The sequence below is a fragment of the Amblyomma mixtum genome, chromosome 1, assembly GCF_055824585.1.
Source record: "Amblyomma mixtum isolate Tamu chromosome 1, ASM5582458v1, whole genome shotgun sequence".
NCBI classification, from domain to species: Eukaryota; Metazoa; Arthropoda; class Arachnida; order Ixodida; family Ixodidae; genus Amblyomma; species Amblyomma mixtum.
In genome coordinates, this window is record NC_143012.1 from 26,510,729 (window position 1) to 26,534,894 (window position 24,166).

General features: G+C 48.9%; 3 protein-coding genes and 1 pseudogene across 4 annotated transcripts; 3 read left to right on the forward strand and 1 right to left on the reverse strand.

The window, feature by feature from the left end:
• Positions 1-318: 318 nt before the first annotated feature.
• LOC149365821 (NADH dehydrogenase [ubiquinone] 1 alpha subcomplex assembly factor 2) lies at positions 319-13,935 on the forward strand. Of its 2 annotated transcripts, none has more exons than XM_089546529.1 (6): positions 319-650; positions 795-884; positions 969-1,009; positions 2,566-2,640; positions 2,870-2,918; positions 13,770-13,935. In XM_089546529.1, the coding sequence occupies exons 1-6, from the start codon at positions 518-520 to the stop codon at positions 13,829-13,831; spliced, it is 450 nt and encodes a 149-aa protein (XP_089402655.1). In that variant the 5' UTR covers positions 319-517; the 3' UTR covers positions 13,832-13,935. The 2 variants fall into 2 exon arrangements, with proteins under 2 accessions (XP_089402655.1, XP_089402648.1); XM_089546522.1 differs by lacking the exon at positions 13,770-13,935 and adding an exon at positions 3,949-4,296 and having other exon boundaries at positions 321-650.
• Positions 7,830-11,317, reverse strand: LOC149365822 (small integral membrane protein 15-like). Its single transcript, XM_089546544.1, has 2 exons — positions 11,163-11,317; positions 7,830-9,969 (listed from the first exon to the last, which is right to left on the reverse strand). The coding sequence occupies exon 2, from the start codon at positions 9,965-9,967 to the stop codon at positions 9,743-9,745; it is 225 nt and encodes a 74-aa protein (XP_089402670.1). The 5' UTR covers positions 9,968-9,969; positions 11,163-11,317; the 3' UTR covers positions 7,830-9,742.
• On the forward strand, positions 11,337-13,263 carry LOC149365823 (guanine nucleotide-binding protein G(q) subunit alpha pseudogene; annotated as a pseudogene).
• A 982-nt stretch (positions 13,936-14,917) lies between the features above and the next one.
• LOC149365824 (uncharacterized) lies at positions 14,918-20,225 on the forward strand. The gene is made up of 2 exons (XM_089546508.1): positions 14,918-16,737; positions 18,468-20,225. The coding sequence occupies exon 2, from the start codon at positions 19,139-19,141 to the stop codon at positions 19,934-19,936; it is 798 nt and encodes a 265-aa protein (XP_089402634.1). The 5' UTR covers positions 14,918-16,737; positions 18,468-19,138; the 3' UTR covers positions 19,937-20,225.
• The last annotated feature ends 3,941 nt before the right edge of the window (positions 20,226-24,166 follow it).

Here is a 24,166-nt window from a genome sequence, read left to right on the forward strand (position 1 = left end):
TATTTTTACTTAATTTGATTATTATTCTAAACGATTATTTAATTTATTTTATGATAATTCTGTTCTATTTTACGGTAGTGTTGATAGTAGCTAGCGCCAAAGACGGCAATAAAGTAAAACGTAAATTCATTTTTTAGTGGCCTCCGAGATTTGAAAAGACTAATTTTAAACATATAAAGTTTCGCGCAAATAAAACCGTACTTATTGTAAAAAAATAAAAATGCAAAAATATGTACTTTAAAACAAAGCAGGTTTTAATTTCTCAAGTTTTAATTAGTAGTCAGCGACATCTCGACGCATATGCGTGCAACTATGGCAACTGAATGCAACGTGGGATTGCTAGCCATACAGCAGGCATAGCATTCTTTACTGGGTTTCGCTACTTTCGCTTTAATGTTCGGCATGGCATGGGCGCCTAGGTTTCTCCCGCGTTCTTCCCGTCACACCGCTTACAACGGGCTTCGACTGCAACTGCCATGCTGGAGTGGTGAAATATAGGTCCGAGTACGTTTTGATCATGTCAAACGGAGGCAGGGGGGTTGTCGTGCAGATTTGGAAGAATTTCTGGTCGTCTATAACTACCAAGAGAAACCCCGGCACAGAAGTTGGTCGCGATCTTTTCGGAAACAAGTATTTCGAGATACCGGCTGGTAAGCTATACTCGTGCGTTGAAATATTCCCATGCATCATCTCCGCCCGCGTGCAAGCCGTGTCATCGAAAACACACTGCTTCGTGTGATTTTGCGCGTGTTACGGGTCCTGGTGTTTTCGTTCACGGTGTGGTGAAATTTCAGACCCGAGCAGAGGAAAGCGAAGGCCGAGGCGATGGTTCGAGCCGCGCATTAAGGATAACTTTACTGCAGAAATGCCCGCAGAATGGGAAGGTGAGCGGACATGTACTACCTTTGGACTTGTGGCAGCGAGAATGACGACTCACTGACTCCGTTGCCGATCTCGCTCCTTTTCAGCTTGGCTGCGAGGAAGACGTGCCGTTCCCCCAACGCAAGAGGTACGCTGGCCCAACTTGCTACCACAACGTATAACAGGGAGGGACTTCGGGACACGTGCAGGTGGTTTAGGCGAGACAAGGGTTCAAATATGAACTTGAGTAATGCTGACGTCTAATGACGCCAGTTACAATGCTCGAGGAATAACAACACACACACACACGCAAAAAAAAACAATCTCGGGGGTAGGTCAATAGGCAGCAGTGTTCGAAGGCACCGAGTACATTCGCTGTCAATCGCTCAAATTCATTCATTCATTCATTCATTCATTCATTCATTCATTCATTCATTCATTCATTCATTCATTCATTCAACAGGTGTAGCAATAAATAGCTGCCATATACTTTCAATTTATGCCTTGAAATTCTGCCAATGCTTATTTATCTGGTCACATTCCTGCCATTGGCAGTCAAGTGTAATGAATGCATGGCAGCTCATGAAACTGTCTTTTTCCTCTGTAAAAACATCCGAGTAGTGCTTGGTAAAAATCCCCTTACTACCAGCTCACATGCTCACACTAACCATTACGATAGTGTGCATGGTCAGGCAGATTCCCTCAATAGCCATGCTGTGTGTGCTCTCGTATCGATCAACATGTGCAGAGAGTGACCAACCTTTCAGCTTCTGATCAGAATGTCTCCTCTTTGCCTAACAAGTGCAAGTGATATCGGGGGCGCCTGAGAGTACACTGTGCAGTAAACTATGCAAACAATTGTTGACACATCGCCTCCTTTGCAGCAGTGGCTCCATTTGAAACACTTATGCACATCTGCTCACCTTCATTGTCATCTAAGCACCAAATGCATTTTCAGTAGAACATAGACATGTAGCTCGATCTGTGTAGAGTCATGCCATGTTTGTGGAATTATCTCTTAATCATTGCTCTCTGCTATGTCTCTGCTCTAAATCCTGTAACTTTTTCGGAACAGTTACAGCATTACGACAGTATTGTACAACATTGCATTTTTTTCTATCGTGCTTTTACAGCCATTATTATATCTGCATTCTGGTTTTCTTTGCACTTTTATATCGTGATGGTTCTGCATTTCACCTGATACAACTCACCCTGAAATTTCCAGAAATTCTTGTCAGCTCATTTCACTTCTTATGCAGTGTTGCTTGAGATGTGTTAATGCATGGGTTTGGGCGGGGCATGTAATGCGAAGGCAAGATAACCGCTGGTCCTTAAGGGTAACGGAGTGGATTCCAAAAGAAGGCAAGCGTAGCGGGGGTGGCAGAAAGTTATTTGGGCGGATGAGATTAAGAAATTTGCGGGAATACGGTGGCCACAACTGGCGAAGGACAGGGTTAATTGGAGAGACATGGGAGAGGCCTTTGCCCTGCAGTGGGCGTAGTCAGGCTGACGATGATGATGATGATAGACTTGACCTTGATGCTTATGAAAATCAAAAGTGGCGCAAATCATAACTAAGCTTCCTCACTTGTCCTGTTATCTAACTGTGCATTGTCCTGTTTCACTAAATCTTTTTATGTATTCGCTTTGTATTGTGCATTACAGCCAATGATAATCCATGTTCGCCTGAAATTATTACTGCAGGAAATTGCCTACAACCAAGCGCTGATGGAATCGAAAAAGGAGAAAGCAGCACTTCTGGAAAATGCAGCTAGAGAGGTGAAGTGTCTCTTAACCCCCTCTCCTAGGCTGCTTGGATTTGGCATGAAGCTTGGAAAAGCATTGAACAGTGTGCCATTACCGAAGCCAGGTTAAGCAGAGTCAGCATAAGTCCTAGGCTTCATGCAATCAGGCAGCCTCTTGGCTTCAGGTTACGCATGAAACTAGCCGATCAGTGGTGTCTGGTCTCAGTGTGGTCCCATAGCACTGCTGATGCTTCGTCTCGCAGGAACGTGAGAGGAGACAACTTGGTGAGGTCGTTCGTCAGAATCCCTATTGTGAGTATGAGTCCACCTTTTTCAGAAAACAACCACAGCAGTACTACGAGCCTTGCTACACAACTCTCGAGATCAAAAATTGAATATGTGACTCGCGCAGGTCTTCGGCAGCATGTTCTTGAGGCTGCCGAATGCTCAGTAGTTTTTATTTGGCTCTTATATGGATAGCATTGACCATTTCATGTATCGATTACTGGAACTACTCTGCCTCGTACCGTTATATGGTGTAGGGAAGGTTCACCACTGGGGGCATTATTATGACTTCGATGCCAAGCAGTGGAAGTGGTTTTTGCAGTTCATTTGCATGAGAAGTGCAGCCTTGGCATCTGCGCTCATTTCTGCTTGCAGTAGAAAGCCTGAGGCATGCTGCAAATATATAAACCATGGTTTCCAAGTTAATAGCTCAACGCATTAAAAAACTTAGCAGTATGCCCTGATAAACTTGGTTTAGAAATATATTTCTGCTCAGTTCAGAAAAAAACTTTTTATCACTGCTTCTGGTTGCAGTTTGTATGGCGTTGCAGTGTTGTAACACTAAGCGTGTTGCAGTAGTGATTCATATGTCACTTTCTTGATGATTGGTTTAATGATGCTTTTATGCATGGTTGCACTGCTTTAGCTGATCATTGATCCAAGTCAAATTTTGCAACATGGGTTGAAAAGAATGACATTACCACACTGGTCAGCTTTCTGCAGTAAATCTTGCACACATTCTTTGCACAAATCTTGGGAACTTTTTTTTTTTTTTTTTGGGGGGGGGGGGGGGTGTCAAGACTTCGAATTTGTTTTGTTATTGATTTTATTACTCCAAGTTTTATTTCCATATTAAATTTTATATTTCGTTTATATTTCTCACTCACACACTGGTTTGTGTAGTTTTCAGTTCAGCCTGATTCATGGTGCTGTAAGTAAACACACCAGCAGCTTTGTGCAAGAGATGAGCGTGGTGCTACTAATGGTACAGAAGAGGCACATAAGCCAAAAGTGAAATCTGTAACACCGATAACTGCGTTTTTTTTTTTCTATGCAGCTTCCTTTCCTTTGTATGATGATTATCAACGAATACAAGAAGGCAAAGAGGCAGAGGCCCCCCAGGACTCTCTGGAGCCCCCCAAAGAGAGCCCACCTAAGTAGCTTGCATGTGCACTCGCAGCTGGAGCCTGCAGTACAGGCTGTATTTGTATCTCCGTGAGGGATACAAATGCACCTCATCAGGCGTACGAGTCAGCTTGTATAGTGAAGCAGCGGAGAATCACCAGGCCACTCTTGTACAGTGTTTATAGTGCATAGTCACCAAAATGGACTGTGTGTTAGGTTGTTGTTTGCAGTGTCCTCGTTTCTGACAAATGACAGTAAATTTCTCTGTAATGACAGAGAATTCTGTCTTGTGGCAATTTAAGACAAAGAGGCACGTTCTACTCGATGCCTAGCTTTTTGTGCTTGCGGTCGATGCGAGATTCACTTCTTTTACATGCGAGAGCTCGTAACTGTGAAGACATGCCCATCTGAAAACGTCTTTCCTGGAATACGAGGCACAAAAACCGGTGACATTTCATGCACTCGCCTGTCCATCTTAGAGTTGAGTTGAAGTTGTTGTAAGATACTACTCGTATGCATGGTAGCAAGTCTCACATTACTTTGTTGCCTATCTGTGATGTCTCACTCATAAAAGTTATAACCTGAGCAAGTTGGTAGGTATTCATTGTGCATCAGCAGTGCAAACTGCCATATTTGCTCGCATAATGAGTGCACTTTTGTCTGAGAAAATGGCCTAAAATTTGGGGAGTTTGTTCATTACGTAGGGTAGCATATTAAGAGATAAAAACGGGACGTAAAGCAGGCCAGTGGAACAAATACTTTGTCCGGTACAGCTCACCTTAACAAAATGTGTTCATCAGCACGGTTTCCATGCTCGAGATCATGGTGCACAATTTTTATCTCAAACCCACGGGTATAACTCGCTTAGGGACCCACGATGCTATTCGAAAAGAGCAAAACTACAGTTCACTCTAGCACAACTCGCAGCATTCGAAGTGAATCCCAGCCGCAACAAGTTGCTACTATCCTCAACATGGCAGATCCAATAGAGGAACCCTTTGCAGCCAGGTGTGATTTCTCTTTGTTTTCGGATTCCTGGCGGCACATTTTTTTTTTTTACTGTCTGTGCAGTAGGGTGAGGTGTGGAAGTCTATACAGATGGTACTTTATAGTATTGCATATTGTTTTGGCATTCAAAGAAGGGCATTTGACAGCATTCACTCTCATGAGTGACCAACCACGTGCCAAAAGAAAGGGCAAATTCAATACGAGAGGGAAAAAGTAATTGGTATTTTTAAAAGCCAAATTGGGGGTGCATTCATTGTGCTAATGCGATCATTATGCGAGTTAATAGGTAAGACAGGACTCGCCTGCGTTTCAGCCTGTGTACCGTCTTTGTTTGCACTCTTTTAACGCGCCATGAGCACTTGTAAAAGACTGTTCTTTTCTCAGTCAGAAAAATCTGCTTGTAGCCGCAATTCAGCTGCACTTTAGTTATGACTCACACTGCCAGATAAGGCAAGAAAAAAAAAAGAAAGGGTGTGCGCTTTGTGCAAGCACTAACAAATTTCCGCCGCCGCGGTGGCTCAGTGGCTATGGTGCTCGGCTGCTGACCCGAAAGACGCGGGTTCGATCCCGGCCGCGGTGGCTGGAATTTCTTTGGAGGAGAAATTCTAGAGGCCCGTGTACTGTGCGATGTCAGTGCACGTTAAAGAACCCCAGGTGGTCGAAATTTCCGGAGCCCTTCACTACGGCGTCTCTCATAGCCTCAGTCGCTTTGGGACGTTAAACCCCATAAACTAAACCAAACCAACAAATTTCCAGATAATACTGGGAAAGAGAGCAAAAATGATGGCAGACTGGACAAGTATCGACTCCTCCGAGGGTAAGCACTTGTCCTGTGTAATCTGTCGAGCCTTGTTTTTGTGCTGTTTTCTTGATACGAATGATCACCAGCCCACTCAGCTTTCAGTTCTTTTGCATTACTTCTGGACAATGGTGTGAAGGGTTGCCAGTATATAGGTTCATAGCATTAGTGGTTGCCATTATAGCATCAGATCTGGACCCTGGCAGAAGCAGTACTATTACCTCTGTGACTCTGGCATTGATTGCACCTACCGGAGCAGTGGAGCCGAGGAACTGTGGGGCCCCAATGTGTGGGCTGACTTGACGGAACCATTCTGTGTTCTTTTTGACTCATCATCAAAGACCATCTTGAAGGATTATAGACACCAAATTTCTCATGCAATGTTTTCTTCTTTCAAATGATGTGTTAGATGCGTGGTTCTTGCCTACGACAACTAAATAATTTACAATTAGATTTCTTGTTTTCGTTTTGTTTTCATCATTTTGTTTTTATCAGATGGGCATAAAAAAAAAAATGCCAGCATAACTTCTGATGTGTCGTTTATCCTCATTCCAGCTCTCAAAGTGGGCTGGTTTAAGTGTTGTAGTAATACTTATTCGCAAATCAGCAACTATATTTTGTCTTTTTTTCGTGCCTCAAATGACCTACGCACCAACTACACATCACAGCTATTGTTCAGTTGATGAAACCGATACCGAAAAAAGCATCAAGAAATTGAATTATACATTATTTAGTGGTCATAGTCCACATGGTGAACCACGTATTTTAATGGCTAACGCATCACTTGAAAGAAGAAAACATACAACCTAAATTGGTGTCTATGATCCTTTAGTGTTTCCCTAAACTATATTTGCTTGGGCCCACCAGTTTACAGCAGATACAGCTAATTTATTTTCTACTGGGAATCAATGTTCAGAGAGTGTCAGGACTGTCCAACCAGCCCCTCCCTTTTGTTCAGGCAGCTAGATGTTGACACAGCACTGCACACTGCATGCAACTACTTTGTTAATGACCATCATGCAATCTTTCTTGCCAGCTCTTGTTTGTGTACAGTCAGGTCTTAAGAAGCATGCATAGGAAAGTGATGAACCAAGTGTTAAGATGGGCTAAGAAAGCTAACATCTATTTCACGACACTACCTTATCCTGAGTTGAGACAAGTAGCCTAAACCAGTACATGCAAACCCAAGCACCTCTCCAGTACATTCTGCTGCCAAGACCGTGCACAGTCCAGAACAACAGCCTGTCCATGTGGCATAAAATACATTTCCCACTGTGGGACTAGACTGCCCTATCGGAGAGTACTAAGCATATGAAATAGGAACTGTGAGCTAGTGAATGGGTGAAAAAAAATAAGTGAAAGCTTAGGGGTACGTGAATGAATACTTGAGCAAGAAAATTTAAAAGTTAATTTGTTTACATGAATTCACATGCTACTCTGAATGACCTCACAGGCGCAGTAAATGGGCAGTGAGCTTCCGGTTCACCCTGTGAATATATGTGCAGCAGTTGATGTGAGCGTTGGTTTGGTTTATGGTGTCTAATGTCCCAAAGTGACTCTGGCTATACGGGACACCCTAATGGACGGCTCCGGATAATTACGACCACCTGGGGTTCTTCAACATGCCCCGACATTGCACAGTACATGGGTCTGTAGCATTTCACCTCCATTGAAATGCGATTGCCGTACTATGCTTTTCGGTCAGCAGCTGAGCACCATAACCACTGAGCCACCGCAGTGGCTATGATGAGAGTGTGTTGTTAGTACATATTCAATGGAGTGCGAATCCTTGCATACATGATACAACTGTGCAGGTCAACACATGTAGCTAGGTTGACTACTCAATGTCTTATCATTCTTAAATTCTTAATGCGCACAAAAGAATCCAGGTTGAGTGTTTGTTGCTTAAAAGTGTCCCTGGTGATATCAGATAATGGTCAGCACTGTTGTGTGTTGAGACATTAGCATCAACTTGTCACTCTTCAATGCATAATGCACACAAAAACTGAGAGTTGAGTGTTGTTTATTTACCCATCTATACAGAATATGTACCAAAAGTGTATCTGGTGAGATCACGTAATTATCAGCACCACTGTGTGCTGGAGCATTAGCATGGTTTGTAAAGGCCTTTCCAACAGGTCTCTAAAGATACATAGGGCCATTGTCACGAGTCACTTGCCTGTCCATCTCAAAAAGCCTGTTAGTACAAAAAAACGCCACCAAACCAAGCTCTGTGCTTTGCCATAGCTGCCAGTACATAGCACTCTGCAAGAAGTTTCAAATTAGCCAAGCATAGAACAGTTATTCAGAGCTTAATGAAGACCAGAAGGTTGCAAGACACCTTGCAAAGCAGTGTCAGAGAACAAATAATGCCAGGGAACCTCTACGGTGAAATTCAGCAGTGGAGTTTTGTTTTTCTTTTTTTCTCAACTTTGCAACGGCTTCCAACTCCTGGGCATAGAAGCAACAATACAGTGAACATGGCATGGACTTCAGCGCTTTACTGAATGCACTAGTGCTTTGGAGTAGGTACTGCTTTGAAGATGCATTTCTGAAACAAGCTTTAGTGCCAGGATCCTCTGCAAACAGAGCGACATGCAACTTGCCATGAATAAGTTAAAACAAATTCTTATATCGGATAATAAATGCAATAGGGCTGCTCTTCTGGTTGTCGGCGAACTATAAACACAAGGTAGCACGAGTAGTCATGCCTGCATTAGTTGTCAGTAGTATTATACACCTCTGGTATCACTGGCAAGACGGAATATGTGTTTGGACCTTCACAATAGTGTCTCGGTGGCTGTTGTAGTGATTAAACGGTAATGAGCTGATGCATGCTCAGTTTCTTGTAGCCGTTGAGTGCATTACCAAGCACTAACTCTCGACTGCAGATGATTCACTCAATTCTTGAACCAAGCAAAATTCTGGCCACCTGCAGACAGCATCAAGAGTCGCAGCAGAATGAAGTGAATGTGCGCTGCCACTGAGAATGGTGGCCGGCGAATTGCTCCAAACTATTCGACAAACGTTCACATCCAGGTTTTGTGCAGCTAAGGCTGTGCACGAATTGGAGAGTTGTAATAGGGCAGTTTTTACGTAGTTTATTTGAATATCTCGAGGGCTTCACAAGTGTGGTACAACTTGCCAACCAAAGGGAGATAGCCGCGATGCGGCCCTAAAACAGTCACTGCATCTGTTCTGGTCAGTACAGGCACTTTGCGTTTGTAATAATTTCCATCCAGGGACACAAAGCTGACGTTGAAGAGAAATGTCGTGTGAAGTGGAATGAAGTAAGTGTTCTGGTCATTGTATTTCGCGTGTTCATGCTTTAATTGGTGCTAGACGTGCATGGTGCAGTGCCGAAGTGTTGTGCCAGCAGATTCCCGAAGAGGTGGGCAACCTTTCCATGATGGACTGGGTAAACGCATGCACCTTAGAAGCACACCACAGGCTGCTGGAGCTACACATGCCAGAATGCAAAGCTCCTGCGTAATGGGAGGTGTCCAGGCAATATGGCACACCAGTAAATACTGACAGACCCTTAAATTGGCCTGGTCCTTTCAGCAGTGCATGGAATACGCTGCGCATCCAACATGACGTGCAGGTACAACTTGACACTTGATGGAAAACAAAAAAAATTACAAAACGAAATGGCCCATGACTTGTGGCACAGCCAACTTGCAGCCTGTGTATGTTACACAATTCTTGCTTCAGGCCGACACCTTTCTATGCAATGCTTGCGGAGTTGTGACCCGTCCGGTGACCATTTCCAAGTTGAGTTTGCGTGGCCTAACTGCGTCGCTTCCCTTTCCGCGGCGTGGTAAATTTAGCTTGGTGTGCCCTCCATACAAGCCACGCGCTGGTGACGCAGTGGCTTTGGGTGCAGCGGTGACTCTCGAGACCCGATGGCGTCGTGCTATCAGTCGGACTTGGTGCGTCTAGTCTCGGCGACGTTTGCTTTCTTCTTGGACTTCTGCTTCTTACGTTTCTCCTCGGCCTCGATGTGCTTGGCCAGCTTCCACGAGAGGAATGCACTGATGAGGAAGAAGGGCGAGAGGCACAGCAGCACGTAGTAGATGAACTCGCCGGGGCTCTTTGCAGCCCACTCGACGATGGACTCGGCCCACGCTTTGATGTCCACCATTTCTGCGCATAGGGGACAAGAATGCTTGATGCTGGTACGGCAATAGTGGCACCAGTGAAGTGACATTGCTGTTGTTTAGTCACACATTACTTTTCTGCGGAGGTACATTACCTATATAATGACAGTAATTGAACTTCTGCCCAGACTAAGATTTTAAGTGCTCTTAAAAATTACCCAGTCAACTTAACTCGCTGTATACTCAAGCATGTAGTGCTGGAGCTTTCCAAGTGCTCAGCGGTAGACAGCCACATCAGGACATGTTAATAATAATGTAACAAGCCAACATAGCTTTGCTAACTGAGGTTGTGCACTATTTGGTGTTTGACACAGTTAACTTCCTCCACCAGTGGCAGAGAACTTGGCAGTGTTCCTATAGAAGCCATAGAAAAGAGTTGATCTGACAGTACGAAATTACTGGACGAAAGCAAACATGCTCAGTGGCTCTCGCTAAACCTTCAATATGACCCATGACCACACACCATTTACAACAACTCGTTGGGTATTCTTGTCTAAAATGTACCACAATTAATTTTCCAAACGCTAGCATGCAGTCTCCATAACCTCGCTCACAGTGGTGATCACGATCAGCGCGACAACAACAACACGACTATCGTGAATAGTCGCTAGGATGCATAAAATGCCATCCACTGAGGAGGAACAACATTACAGGGAGTGTCGTTAGTACTTTGCGAGCGCATTACACCCGCAAGGGCGGTACTACGAGTTTGGGCCGAGTTTGGGCTGCAGTCTCGCATACAGAACTGTGGTAATACCCGTACTTTAGTAGCATGCCGCCGCGATACGACTGCCTTCAGTACATCGAACAAAGCGCCCTTCATTTCCAAACTGATCGCAAGTTGGAGTATGATCTTTTCAGACCGGTTCAATCGCAAAGGACTGACGCTTGTGCTCAATCGCTGTACAGAAAACCATGCTGTAGTGTACAGCGCAGGAAGAGGAAATGAGGCAAAAGATTAAACGGCACAGAAGTGTTTCAGCCGTGTTTACATAGCAAACAACGCTCCAACGTCTTTGAACATGGGCGTCGGCTGCTATGACTTTTGTACGGGACCCCGCGGAGGTGATGCTAATGCTGCTTTTATCTTAGGTGCGCGCGCGGCTTGTCTGAGAAAATGTCGACACAAAACTATGCAACAGTTTGTACAAACGCAAGCGAAAGGGGATGAAAATATACCTGCGCGAGTTGTAGCGGGAACCTGTTGACAATCACGCCAGATAACTCGAGGCGGCGTCGGCGAGCGCGTCACCAGCACCGAGCCACCTAGCGGGCGGCGGAGTACGCGGGTCAGTGTTGCTAGATCTAATGGCGGAACTGCGACGCGTGCGGAAGGAACTGCGGCCGTCCGTATCGTTTCGATCAGACGCGAAGCACGATCCGAGATTAATTTGTGTCGCACCACTATTGTGCAAATCAGATGTCTGTGTCTGTTCTCGGAACGCTGTGATGCAGTTCGAAGCTGCGGCGCTAGTGGGAGGCGCGCCTACCTTCCCGCTTTTCCCCATTTCCTTCGGCAGTAGGGTTGTTAGGGTCGCCGTTGGTGGAGCAGTGGGGGGCATATGCGCACAGGTGGCGAGCGGAGATACTTTGCGGAACGCGTATCGACCGGCGGCGGCCACTTGTTGATGGCCGCCATGGCTCCGCCCGTGTCCTGTTGCCTGAGCGAAGAGGCCAAGCACCAGAAGCGAGTCAACGAGCAGATCGAGCGGCAGCTGAGCCGGGAGCGCTTCGAGGCCGACCGCGAGTCCAAGTTCCTGCTGCTGGGGCCCGAGGAGGCCGGCAAGACCACCTTCCTCAAGCAGGTGCGCCTCATCCAGGAGGGCGGCGACGCGCGAGCCGATCGCGCCGAGCACGTGCGCAGCGTGTACCAGGCGCTACTGGGCGCCATGCAACGCATCGTGCGCGCAATGGACGCTCTGGGCATCGCGTACGCCAACCCGTCCAACGCCGAGAGCGCCATGATGCTGGCCGGCGTGCGATGCGAGACGCTCGAGCCGCCGCTCAGCGAGCCGGTGTCCGAGGCCCTGCGGCGCCTCTGGGAGGACGCGGGGGTGCGCGAGTGCTATGCGCGCCGCTCCGAGTACGGTGGTCTGCCGCCCTTCCTGCCGGACGTGGAGCGTGTCACGCGCCCGGGGTACGTGCCGTCGCGCGACGACTACCTGCGCGTGCGCACCCCGTCGCGCGGCGTGCTCGAGTACGCATTCCAGCTGGACGAGTACCCCGTGCGTCTGGTGGACGTGGGCGAGCAGCGCTCCGAGCCCAAGAAGTGGATCCACTGCTTCGAGGACGTGAGCGGCGTCATCTTCGTGGCGCCCCTATCGGACTACGACGACCCGGACCGGATGAACCGCGCGCGGGCCCTGTTCAGCACGATCGCGTCGAGCCCCTGGTTCGCCGAGTCGCACCTGTTGCTGGTGCTCAACAAGAAGGACCTTCTCGAGCAGAAGATCGCGCGCTCGCCGCTGGGCGCCTACTTCTCGGCGTACCGAGGTCCGCCGGGCGACGCCAAGGCGGCGCGCGAGTTCCTGCGCCGCTCGTTCGTGGACCTGAAGCCCGAGCGGCCCGTGTACCACTTCTTCACGTGCGCCATCGACACGGACGACGTCAAGTACGTGCTGCCCACGCTCAGGGAGATCGCCTGCATGCGCTCCTGCCCGAGCCGCGGGCGGCAGCCGTCGGACGCTTCGACGGCTAGCAACGCGGCGGCCGCCTTCCAACTGCCCGCCTGATACGCGGCGCCCTTTTCCTCATCGCCTGAGGAAAACGCCTAGCCGCACAGGGACCCAGTGAACCAGTTCATACTGCCAGAGGGCGCTCGCCAAGCTCAACAATTAAGAGTCTCTGGAAAAGTCCACTGACTCTATCAATCAACAAGCGTTCTTTAGCGTTAGTTAGTCGCATGCAGCGACTCCAGCAGCGCGCGCCTAGAAACTCGTGGTGTTTTGTTGGTGCGCTCGTTTCTATCGTTTGTGTGTGGCAAAGAACTGCACCCCGAAGACACTGAGTTGTGTTGCGGTCCGTACGTGGCGGTAGCAAGTGCAGAGCAGCCATGCGTCGGACACGTGACGAGGTGTAAGCAGGCCTTGCGTGCACCATGTGCACGACCACCCTTTGATGTACTGTCGTGCTCGTCATCCTCTGCCTTTGCTCCATTCATCGCACTGTCATCCTCCACTCTTCGTACGATCTCCATGTGTGTTCCACCATGAACTTGCCAAAGAAGTATATGTGTTGTGGATTATGTGTTCAAAAGACAGGAATAAGGAGGATTGTTGGATTTGGTACCACCCGTGTGTGTTGTGGCGTGAGTGTTTGTGTCATCAAAAAACCTTGTTTGAGGAGCAGAAGAAGGCGCTCCTGTTGGACATACTTGATGGCAATATTTTGTGGCTCTGCAGTCGAAGTCACCTGCGCGAGGTGGTTTCCAAATAGGAACGGTGCTATAGATATTCGTAAGTGGCTTAGGGTGGGGAGGCTGGCAGGCGTTGCTCCCCACAAAGATGGACAAGAGTATCGCGCACTCGCTTACCAGCCACAATTAAATTCCCTTTGGTAACATGTTAGTTCAACACTTGACCACAATTAATGCACGAACTGAGGCGCTGTGTTGGCGGATGAAATCACCTCAGGGACTGAAGAAAGGCTCAGCAGGCCCAGCCCAGCAGCAGTGCTCGTAACTTCGACTGCAGAGCCGCAGAAAGTTGTCTAAGTGTTGTTAAAGTCATGTTTACAGAAACCCCAGGTTGGCTAGGCTTGTTTAAAAGCCTATTTTATTACATCCAGGCGAGTTGGATCATCTTCCACTCGGGCATCTGGACGAACACTTGGTTGAAGTGCGCTCGTGATACCCTCTACTGGACGCCGAGCGAATCGCGAAGCCAACAGATGCATGCGCTCCATCGCTGCCGGAGAGCGAACGTCATATGCTCAATAAATTTTCCTGCAATAACTCAAAACAAGTGAAACTGTTCAGGCGACCTCAGGTACGGAGCGGGCGTAGAATGCAGTCTCCGTGCGAACGATAGGGTCTGTGGAACAAAACCTCACTCAACTCATCCAGGGGACGTTGCGCAATGCCAAGCTTGCACGACGACGCTAGTTTATTTTTTTGAAACTCAGCTTGCCAATGTCCGTTGGCATGGTACAAACTGCCACTTCTGGCATGCGAAAACGTTTTGCTTCCACTTAATGTAATTGGCGCTTTGTATTGCTGGTTGACTCGAGCGGTGATACTCGAGTTCTTGTCCAGCCGCGGCGTTGAAAGTCGACTGTGGAGTACGTTGCCATATGGCAATTGAAGACAAAATGCAAGCAGTTTTTTTTTATTGCATCAGCATGACTTTTTTGGCATGAAGAAATATTCTGCAGATACAGGTCCTCGCCGGATTCCCGAAGGAGATCCAAGTTGCCGTGACGCATGATCGGGACCGTACTCGAGGATAGACGTACATGTGCATTCGAATGACATTTGCGTCCAGCACACAGTGTGGGACTACTAGCCCTGCTTAAAAAAAAATAAAGCGATTTCTAGAGCATTCCTCGGATTACAATGGAAAATGGAGGACAAACTGCTGGAGTACGACCAGCGCGGCTTGCGCGCATGCAATACGGACGAGGGATGGCAAGAGCGCTCCTTGTGCGTACACTCTCAGCAGGGGTGTGTTCTGTGCACCGACTCTGGGGGCGTTTTACGAGCGGTTGGGAGTGTTACCGATCGATTGATTGAAAACACCTTTATTTATTCAGTATTTTCAGAACATGTGGGTGGGCCGCCTAGTCCGGTAGTCCATTGGCTGCTGCTGCTGCGGTGGCCCTCCCCACCAGCCAGTGCTGACGGTCAGGATCATCGCTGAGCAGAATAGCCTCCCACTGCTCCTCCGAGGGGTTGGGAATGGGGTCAAGCAAGGGATTAAATTGGCATGCCCACACCATATGGTAGAGGTTAGCTACCTCTCCACAGTGTGGGCACTGCGGAGAGTATAGTGTAGGGTACCACAGGTGTAATTTAGCTGGTGTTGGGTATGTGTTGGTTTGTAGTCTCCTAAGGGTGTTCTCTTCTAACTTATTGAGGGATTTGTGTGGTGTTGGGTACTCCTTTCTGGCTGTTCTGTATGGCGCGAGATTGTCAGCATACACTGCTAAACCTATCAGGTCACGGCACCCTTCATGGTCATCAGGGGGAGACGCCCGGTATAGAAGAGCTCGGGCATGCCTGTGAGCGGCTTCGTTTCCTCCTGGTAGTTCCAGGTGACCGGGACACCAGATGATTGAGGCTTGGTTGGGTGGATGCTTAGTCAGCAATGACAACCCTGACTTATGAATTAATCCGTAATTGAAGTTGCGACAGGCGTTCTGGGAATCAGTGGGCACAACGGCGTTGGGGTTAGATGCTACAGCTAATGCAATAGCTGCCTCCTCTGCGTGAGTGGGGTTAGATGTTTTCACCGAGGCGCAGTTCACCATCGACCCTGAAGGCGTTGAGACTACAATAGTCATGACTCCATTCTGTGGTCCTGCTGCGTCCACGTAAAGGGTGTTAGTCTGCTTGTCCCATTTCTTCTGCAGGGCTTCCCCTCTTGCCTTTCTCCTCTCGATGTTATATGCGGGATGCATATTCCGCGGAATGGGGTGCACGTTGATGCGTCTTCTCACATCGCGTGGGACCTCTTTCCTTTGGTCAATTGTATAGGGCTGATTAACATGGATCTTCTCGAGCAGTTCTCTGCCGGGTGTTGTGAGTGCGAGCCTATTGAGTTGTGAGAGCCATTGTGCTTCCCACATCTCTTTGAGGGTATTATGTACTCCTAGAGCCATGAGCTTTGCCATTGGCGTGGAGTTCGGTAGCCCCAGTGCCGTCTTGTAGGCTTTCCTGATGAGTGTCTCCAACTTTTCAATTACCGAGAGTCAAGTGGACAGCCGCGAGGGGTTCGAGGCTAGCCGGTTGTGGAAAGAGCGTTAGGGTAATAAATGGCCTGACACGCTGGCCGCTCAACCGCGTAGGCGCCAGGCCTTTTATAGCATGCACTACCCGCGGGTCTCAAGAGCCTGACTTCTGTTCGTCGTAAGATTATCGAATGACGTACCTGCTGGTTGTGGCCGGTAACTTTCGTTTTTCTGTTCGTAGAACGCAAAACAGCATGCTTGGCTGAAGTGGCTGAGCCCGCATCATTGCCTCATTCCTCCTCAGTACAAAATCAGGCTGTGAAAAAGCCTGCAAACAACAATTCAATTGAATTTGCACTTTCAAGCTGGGAGCGCTACTGCCACCGCAACATAATCCTATAACCGCGCAGGAAGAGTGCCTACAAACTCGCGCTAAGGGATTGGAAAGACGGTTAGGATTATTCGGCTAGCCTGAAGTGAGACGAGAGCGTTCAAGAATTCCTGACTTCTATATTTTAATATCGTTTCAATTGTTAGGGGCAGTTCTAGATCATGCGTAACAGGTCTGAGACCACTCCACACGCTGGGAACTTGTCAGTTTTGTACTGCTCTGACCAGATTTTGGTATATCTACCAGTGTTTGGGAAGGTGCCAGCCTGGATGTTCCTCCAGATCGTGGCCTCCTGTCTGCTTAGGTTTCTGAGTGCAATTGAATATCGGCGTCTTAGCTTTATACTGTTATTTCTCAGTACGAGCCCGGGGCTTCTGGTTCGGATGGCAGCATGTCAGGAGTCCAGTAGAAGCGCCCTCGGGCTAGCCTGTCCGCCATCTCGTTCCCCAGTACGATGGGAGAAGCTGGCCCACACAGGCAAGGGCGTTCGCAGAATTTTTTGCAGGGGGGGGGCCCGTTGGTGCCCCGGGGGGGGGGGGGGGGGGGGGGGGGGGGGGGGGGGGGGGGGGGTATGTTCGTAGCAGAAAGGCGCTATTTGCGGAGTAAATTTATTTATTTATATATAAATAAAAATTAAACAAAATGCACACATGAAAGAAAAATTACAAACAGCAAATTAAAGCGCGGCTAGGAGAGGTACATTGGAGTTTATCAACGAAGAAACAACTAAAATTAATAAAAATGCAAAAAGACGCTATATCACTTCGTGGAGAAGAGTGCTCAGTCTTGCTGCATACGGGTTCTCGACTCACCCGGATTGATGACCAGCACACAGCACAATATGTTCACAAACACGCAACTACAGTCACTCAGCCAGTCTTCCTTGAACAGCAACTGTAGGCGCCTCGGATTTTTCTGGGCGAATTGCGTAATTACACGTGTGATAAATTCACTTCTGTGCTTCATTACACGCTCTCGGTGCACACTCATCATACACATTGATTGGAAAAACTGTTGAACGCGTACGTTGAAAACAAAAGATGACTATATATACAACGAAAACTTATTTACAAGATAAATGCACGCTCGCAGCTTCATACACCTCGCTCCATCTTGCTTGCGCATCCGCACAGTCGAGCAACCGCACACACACTGCTCTCCGCTCGTCGTTTTCTCGTCCGCTGTCTTGGTTGTTCTCAGCTTCGCTGACAACCGGCCACTAAAAACACCCAAGCACAAACACAGAGGCGCGCACACGTGCAAGGGCTTACTTGCCGCAGTATCCCCGAATGCGCACTTTGGGGGTGAAAGGAACGCCGCGCAACTTCCGAGGGGAAGGGACACTCGCCACTCCAGTCGGAAAATTTGTTTTTGTGTTTTTATGGGGTTCAGAGCCCCAAAACGACTCAGGCTATGAGGGATGGAGTAGTACAGAGTTCCGGGTAATGTCGACCACCTGGGTCTCTTTACCATGCACTGACACGCACAGTACATGGGCGCTGTTGTGATTTGAGGCCCAGCCAGAGGTGACAGGCGAGCCAGGCAGGCGCCATCGGGCTGCGTTGACCAAAGGCGCTGGTTTTCGCAGAAGACGCAAAGAACGCTGGTGTGGGGGCGCCTCGGGAGACTGCGTCGCCGTGAACAAAAGCAGCTAATCCCCTTTGCCGGAGATTCTGAAAGCGGCGCTTCTACCGAACTGCGCTACCCGTGGATCGGAGGAGACAGCGAGCGGCGGCGGCGCCAACTCATCGCCCGCTTGCCCCTGAGCAGCCCGACAAAGCGGGGGTGGACACGGCTGATTTTACCTTCCCTCCTTAAGAATTCATCGGTGACCGGCGTAACGATAGGCGAAAACAAGATGCCCCGTGCACTGTCTGCCTCCGTGTCGCTATCTCTCTAGAGATCAAAGAAACAGACACCCATCTCAAGGCGGCTCGAAACACATGCTCGCCGGTGCCGCTGTATGTCTGGAACAGGTCGCCCTTCAGTAGAGCTAACGATGGCGTGGTTTGAAAACGGCGGAACGACGCACGCCCGGACGCGGCATTTCGCAGATGTGACCATGCGGGGCTGCTTTTACCCTTTTGACTGAGCGCACCACCGCCCCTGGCGTGCGGCCATCACTCACGGTTCGAGTGAGTGATTTTCCAGGGGGGTGCAGCCGCCCCCCCTTGCCCCCCCCCCCCTCCGGACGCCCATGCACACAGGTATTCCCCGTCAGCGACAGCTGATAGGCCAAGCCTGGAGAACCGCCTTCGACGCTGGTTCACCCGACTAAATTTCAAGCACTAAATACTCTCTGTCAAGAACTCCTAATTCTTTTCAACTCCAGCAATACTCCAGCCCTGGTGCCAAAGGCAGAAATACGGCCGGAGAAATCGGCCGGAGAAACGTGTCTCTGGCCTTTGGTTGTATCCGACTGTAGGAAAAAAGAGATAGTGCGTAGATTGGTTGGCGGGAAGCGTAGTAATCTTTGGGATAAGCTAGTAGCTATAAACGCCCCGCTACAAAGAACCATATCTGTTTGTCTCCGTCCGTCCGTCCATCGAACTATGTCCACTACGTCTGTCCATCCGTCTATGTAATCTAATATAGTCTGAAAACTAAACGGGAATTATGTTAATACTATACACAGTGAGTTACTTTTATCTCTCTAAGTGGTGTAAATAATGGTAATTGTTTAATAATTTTACAATATGGCAGTTTGGTCATTCATCTACTAGTCGCGCTTCACTCGCAGCGGAAGCGGAAGCTAGCTTGTCAGCCGCGAACGCGACTCGAAACGCTCGAAACCTCGGAACGCAGCTGGTTGAGGTTTGCGTAGCGCGACGAGTTCGTTTTCGTCGTTTCGTGGCGATATGTGGCTTCCTTGACGAAAATGCCCAAGTGCTCGGCGTACGGTTGTCGAAGTGGTTACGATGCGACCACATCCAAAGGGCGACACTTCTTTGGCGTGCCGAAGGACGCTTCGCTAGCCGCTAAGTGGAGCGCCGCACTCGCTCGCAAAGGGACGACCCTGGGTGCGAAAAGCATCGTCTGCAACTTGCACTTTGCGGATGATGACCTGATTAAGAACTACGAGCACATCGTTAAGGGTAACCTTGTGCAGATTCCGCGCGGTCGCTGGGGGCTGAGGCCCGGAGCCGTGCCGACCTTGCGCCTCGCAAGCAACGTCGAACCACCGCAGAAACGTAAGAGAAAACGCCGGCACTTGGCTACGGTGTTTCACTCGGAGGAACATGTGCTGCAGGACGAACGTTTCGCTGAGCTCAGGGCTAGTCTGGCAGACTGCAAGGACCTGTGCGGCTGGAGCGTTCACTGCAGTGGCGTCGAACTCGTTGCCTTGTGCAAGATGTGCGTCATCGACGCGATCGTAGTCGTTGAGAAGGCGGTCGTCGTCCACGACAATTTGGAGGTAACGGTGAACGCGATGGGACGTCTGGTGCCCGTAGAACACTGCCTCGAATCACCTGTTATTCGTGTGAACGATTTGAAAGACGTCACTAAGCTAGTCGGCCTTTTGGACTCGCTGAACGTTTGCTCGGGGTGCCCCGATGACGACGACTCTAACGACGCCGAGCATTCGAGGATGTTCGGGGTGTACAGCGAACACTGCCACGTGCTGTCGATGCAGCCAGTGTGCGCAGAATGCCAGATTCTGAATAATAGCAGATAGTCCATGCCTTTAGAGTTGTGCAGCTTGTGTCACAGATGCTTTTTATGCCATGTCTCGCATGCACAGTCTCAAGAACGAGTCTCCAGGTGACACCTGTCATGCTGCACTGCTGTTGAAGCAACTGCAGTGAAGTGTTTCAGTTCTTGACAGCTCAAGTAACTGACGTTCAGCGTCACCAGTGGAGCGATCTATTGCTGGCTTTGGGAAGTGTGATGGACCGGTATGTTCAGCACCGAGTGCGTTTTGCCGCGACCACGTCATATTCTCAGAGTTTACGACAAAAGTGACACCGACACCGTCGTTGTTTAATGAACGTTCCTGCATTCACTGTAAACATAGGTCTAGGTCCATGAGTGCTTCGTTAATGATGCTGCAAAGGGAAGACAAAATGTCTTTTCAGTTAGATATCTTTCTTTTCGTTGCCAGATCATTACGTTCAATGCATCAGCTGCTCAATTCCATGTCCACTCTATGTCTTGGTTATTGTGGATGTGTCGAAGCTTCAGAAATATGCACGACAGTCTGGTTGGCCGCTTTATTTTTTAAGAATATTAGAAGTATGGCATACAGCTATGCTGCCTTGAACTGAAACTCAATGCGATCTTGTGCATTGCACTGTCAGCTGTCCACGTCTCATCGTAGCCACCTGTGGCGGGCGAGCTTCCTACTCTTGATGACAGCCACGTATTCATTGCTTCTAATCCGCAAACGTCATGTATTCTCAAAAATATTGCTTCTGCAAATTATTGGGTTACCATTCCTGACCCAACAAATGCCCCATTTGGCTCAGTCTGGTGCATTGATGTAACTGCAGTCACCTGATGAATCCACAGAAGTTGGCCTGAATGCCGACGGTTCCGGCCATGCCTGCATAAAAAGTCTTGACAGTTTGTTACCGCTGCAGTGGCTTGCGCAAATCTGACGGACAGTAAACACACTTTGATCCCTTTTCAGCTAATAGATGTTAGATTCAAGTGGGTTGCTCCTGTGCTTCTGTGATGTCTTGGAAGTTTTGTAAGATGTCATGCAGCCAACTCTAATTCAAGGAGAGGTGTTCTTACCTAACGGCAAATTCATTTTGTTTCTGACTGGCGACCAGCGAAATTCGTTATTCACTTGCTGATGGCTCTTGTGTGGTTAGATTTAAGCATACTTTTTTCTCTCCAATTCTAATCCTGACCACTACCACACATGGAGTGGCTTCGTTGGTTTTATGGTATACTGCCTATACGTCTAGCCAAATGGAGAGGTTCGATCTGTGTTTATCAAACCAACCGTTTTGTAGGTTCTGCGTGCAAATTTAGTGCCACTTGCGTTTACTGACAAGGTCGCGTTACCCATGTTTCAGGTACATCTGCTCGAGATCAGCCAGGCATCTCAGCAGTGTGCCTAGAGCTCCTGTTGAGAGCATTTTTCTTTTCTGCAGCAGAGCTGCATCCTATTACATGCAACATTCTATGCCTTCAGACTGCCTAGACAGGGCCATGGAAACTGAATTCTTTTAGGCCAGAAAGATGTCTGCATACAAGCTAGCTTTATTGCTCACCACAGTTGTAAGTGTCCACCAAGGCCGATGCAGAAGCATTGCAAACGAGTTTTGGTGAATAACAACGTTGGACATGGATCATTGAAAGGTCGTTTGCTTCCATTCCAAGGAATAAAATGGTTGCATCATCTCTCTAGTGGAGTGGTAACAGCCCGTTACTTTTTTTGTTGCTTGAATACGTGCACTCAAAGCAGACCTATCAAGCCAATGTCTACCCGTTCACTTGGGCAGAAATTGCACCAATTTCCTTACTGTAAAAGCTACCCCGGTTTTAATGTAATCCCCTTTTCAGAGGTCTGGAAGAAAAATGTAAAGCTGATTGGCTTTTTATCTGAAACACACTGTTTTCAGCTAAAAATTAACAAAGACTGCATGCCTTAAAATTTGATGACTACAGTACTTTTGTCAGTACGTCGGAAAGAGTGAAGGCTCCGGCAAACTACGTGTTCAAGTAAAGAACCAGTGTGCCTGTCCTGGGTTGGTTACACTGAGGTAAGCATGTATACCAAGGGAAGGTTGAGTCTTCAGCTGGCGTGTATTTTTTCAGCCACCTCGAAGCTTTCACCCCAATTAGAAAGGGTGAAAGGAAAGTGGACAAGGGATACGATAAAACGTATTGAATGTAGGTAAAAGACTGTGAATGGATGATGTTGGCATAGAAAAGTGGCAGTTGGAGAGGAAAGACTCACCTTTATCTAGCAGTGTCCGTTTTGTGGGGGTGGATGGTGATGAACGCAACATTTTGATAAGATGTTTCCTCTGTGGAGCTTCGCCATTGCACAGCACCCTACTTAAAAGTGCCTCTCATTTTGGGTCAAACAATCAAAGGAAAAATGAAATGAAAATTGGTTTTGAGGAAAGGAAATGACGCAGTAACTGTCTCACATATCTTGGTGGACATGCAAAGCACAACGTAAGGGAAGGGATAAAGGAGGGAGTGAAAGTAGAAAGGAAGAAAGAGGTGTGTAACGGCCTTTATTAACAGTTGTGAAGGCCGGTTAGAGCGGGCAAGGACAGGTCCGGTCCCGGAACAGTTCACGCTCTCGTCTCGCGCCGCGCGTCGGCTCTGCTGCTTCAGCTGCCGATCGTCGTCTTCTGGTCTCGCGCCTCGCCTCGGTTCTGCTGCTCTGACTGCTGATCATCTTCCTCTTTACATTTGGCCCCGGGGGAAAAAGAGCCATCCTGGCGATTTAGGGGGTCAACACGACGCAGGGGTCGTAGTGTGGCTTCAAACGCGAAACGTGGACGGTCTCGCGCCCACGTCGTCGGAGATCGGGTGATGGCGTCACGGGCTCAACTACGTAAGTGACGGGAGAAGTGCGCTCAAGGACGCGGTAGGGTCCGTGGTAGTTTGGCAGCAACTTGCTAGAGAGACCTGGTGCAGCAGAAGGCACACGGAGCCAAACAAGGGATTGCGGCTGAAAAGTGTCGGTGCCATGGGAGTGGTCGAAGCGGTATTTCTGGCGCCCTTGGTCGTCAGACGTGAATGACCGGGCGAGCTGGCGGCACTCCTCAGCGTGTCTGGAGGCTTCAGATACGGTTGTGGTTTCTAACGAATCAGGATGATAAGGAAGAATAGTGTCGAGCGGCGAGGATGGTTCACGGCCGTACAGAAGGAAGAATGGTGAGAAACCAGTAGTGCTCTGCGTAGCGATGTTGTAGGCATATGTGACGAAGGGGAGGACGACGTCCCAGTTAGTATGGTCGGCCGCCACGTACATTGACAACATGTCACCTAATGTTCGATTGAAACGTTCAGTCAAGCCGTTCGTCTGGGGATGATAGGCAGTAGTGGTGCGGCGAGTAATGTTGCATTGCTGCAGGAGAGATGAAACGACGTCGGACAGAAACACCCGCCCACGGTCGCTCAACAGTTCACGCGGTGCTCCGTGCCGAAGTATGAAATGGTGCAAGAGGAAGGAGGCAACATCCCGCGCTGTAGCAGCTGGGAGTGCGGCTGTTTCAGCGTACCGTGTCAGTTGATCTACAGCGACGATAACCCAGCGGTTTCCTGCAGCAGTGTAGGGAAGGGGTCCACACAGGTCAATGCCAACTCGGTCAAATGGCCTGGATGGGCAAGGCAAAGGCTGCAGAGGGCCGGTCGAATGATGATGACCGAGCTTGCGGCGCTGGCAATCGGGGCAGGAACGGACGAATTTTCGAACGTAGTTGTACATGCTGCGCCAGTAATAGTGGAGGCGAAGCCGGTTGTAGGTCCTGAAAGCACCGCCGTGACCAGCTTGCAGGTCGCTATGAAAGGCTGCGCATATTTCTGAGCGTAAATGTCCAGGGATCACTAGGAGCCACTTGCGGCCATCAGGGAGATAATTTCGGCGGTACAAAATCCCATCATGAATAGTGAAGTGGGCAGCCTGACGGCGGATTGCACGCGGTACCGACACGACAGAACGGTCTGAGAGATAGCGTACAAGAGAAGTGATCCACGGGTCCTTGGACTGCTCGTTGGGCATATCGTCCAATGACAAGGGGGCGCAGTCGATAGCGGGAGGGGAGGCACAAAGCGTCGGCGTCGTTATGCTTCCTGCCAGAGCGATAGATCACACGAATATCATACTCCTGAAGGCGTAAGGCCCATCGGGCGAGGCGGCCATTTGGGTCTTTTAGGGAGGACAACCAACATAGGGAATGATGGTCCGTGACGACCGCGAAAGGCCGGCCGTATA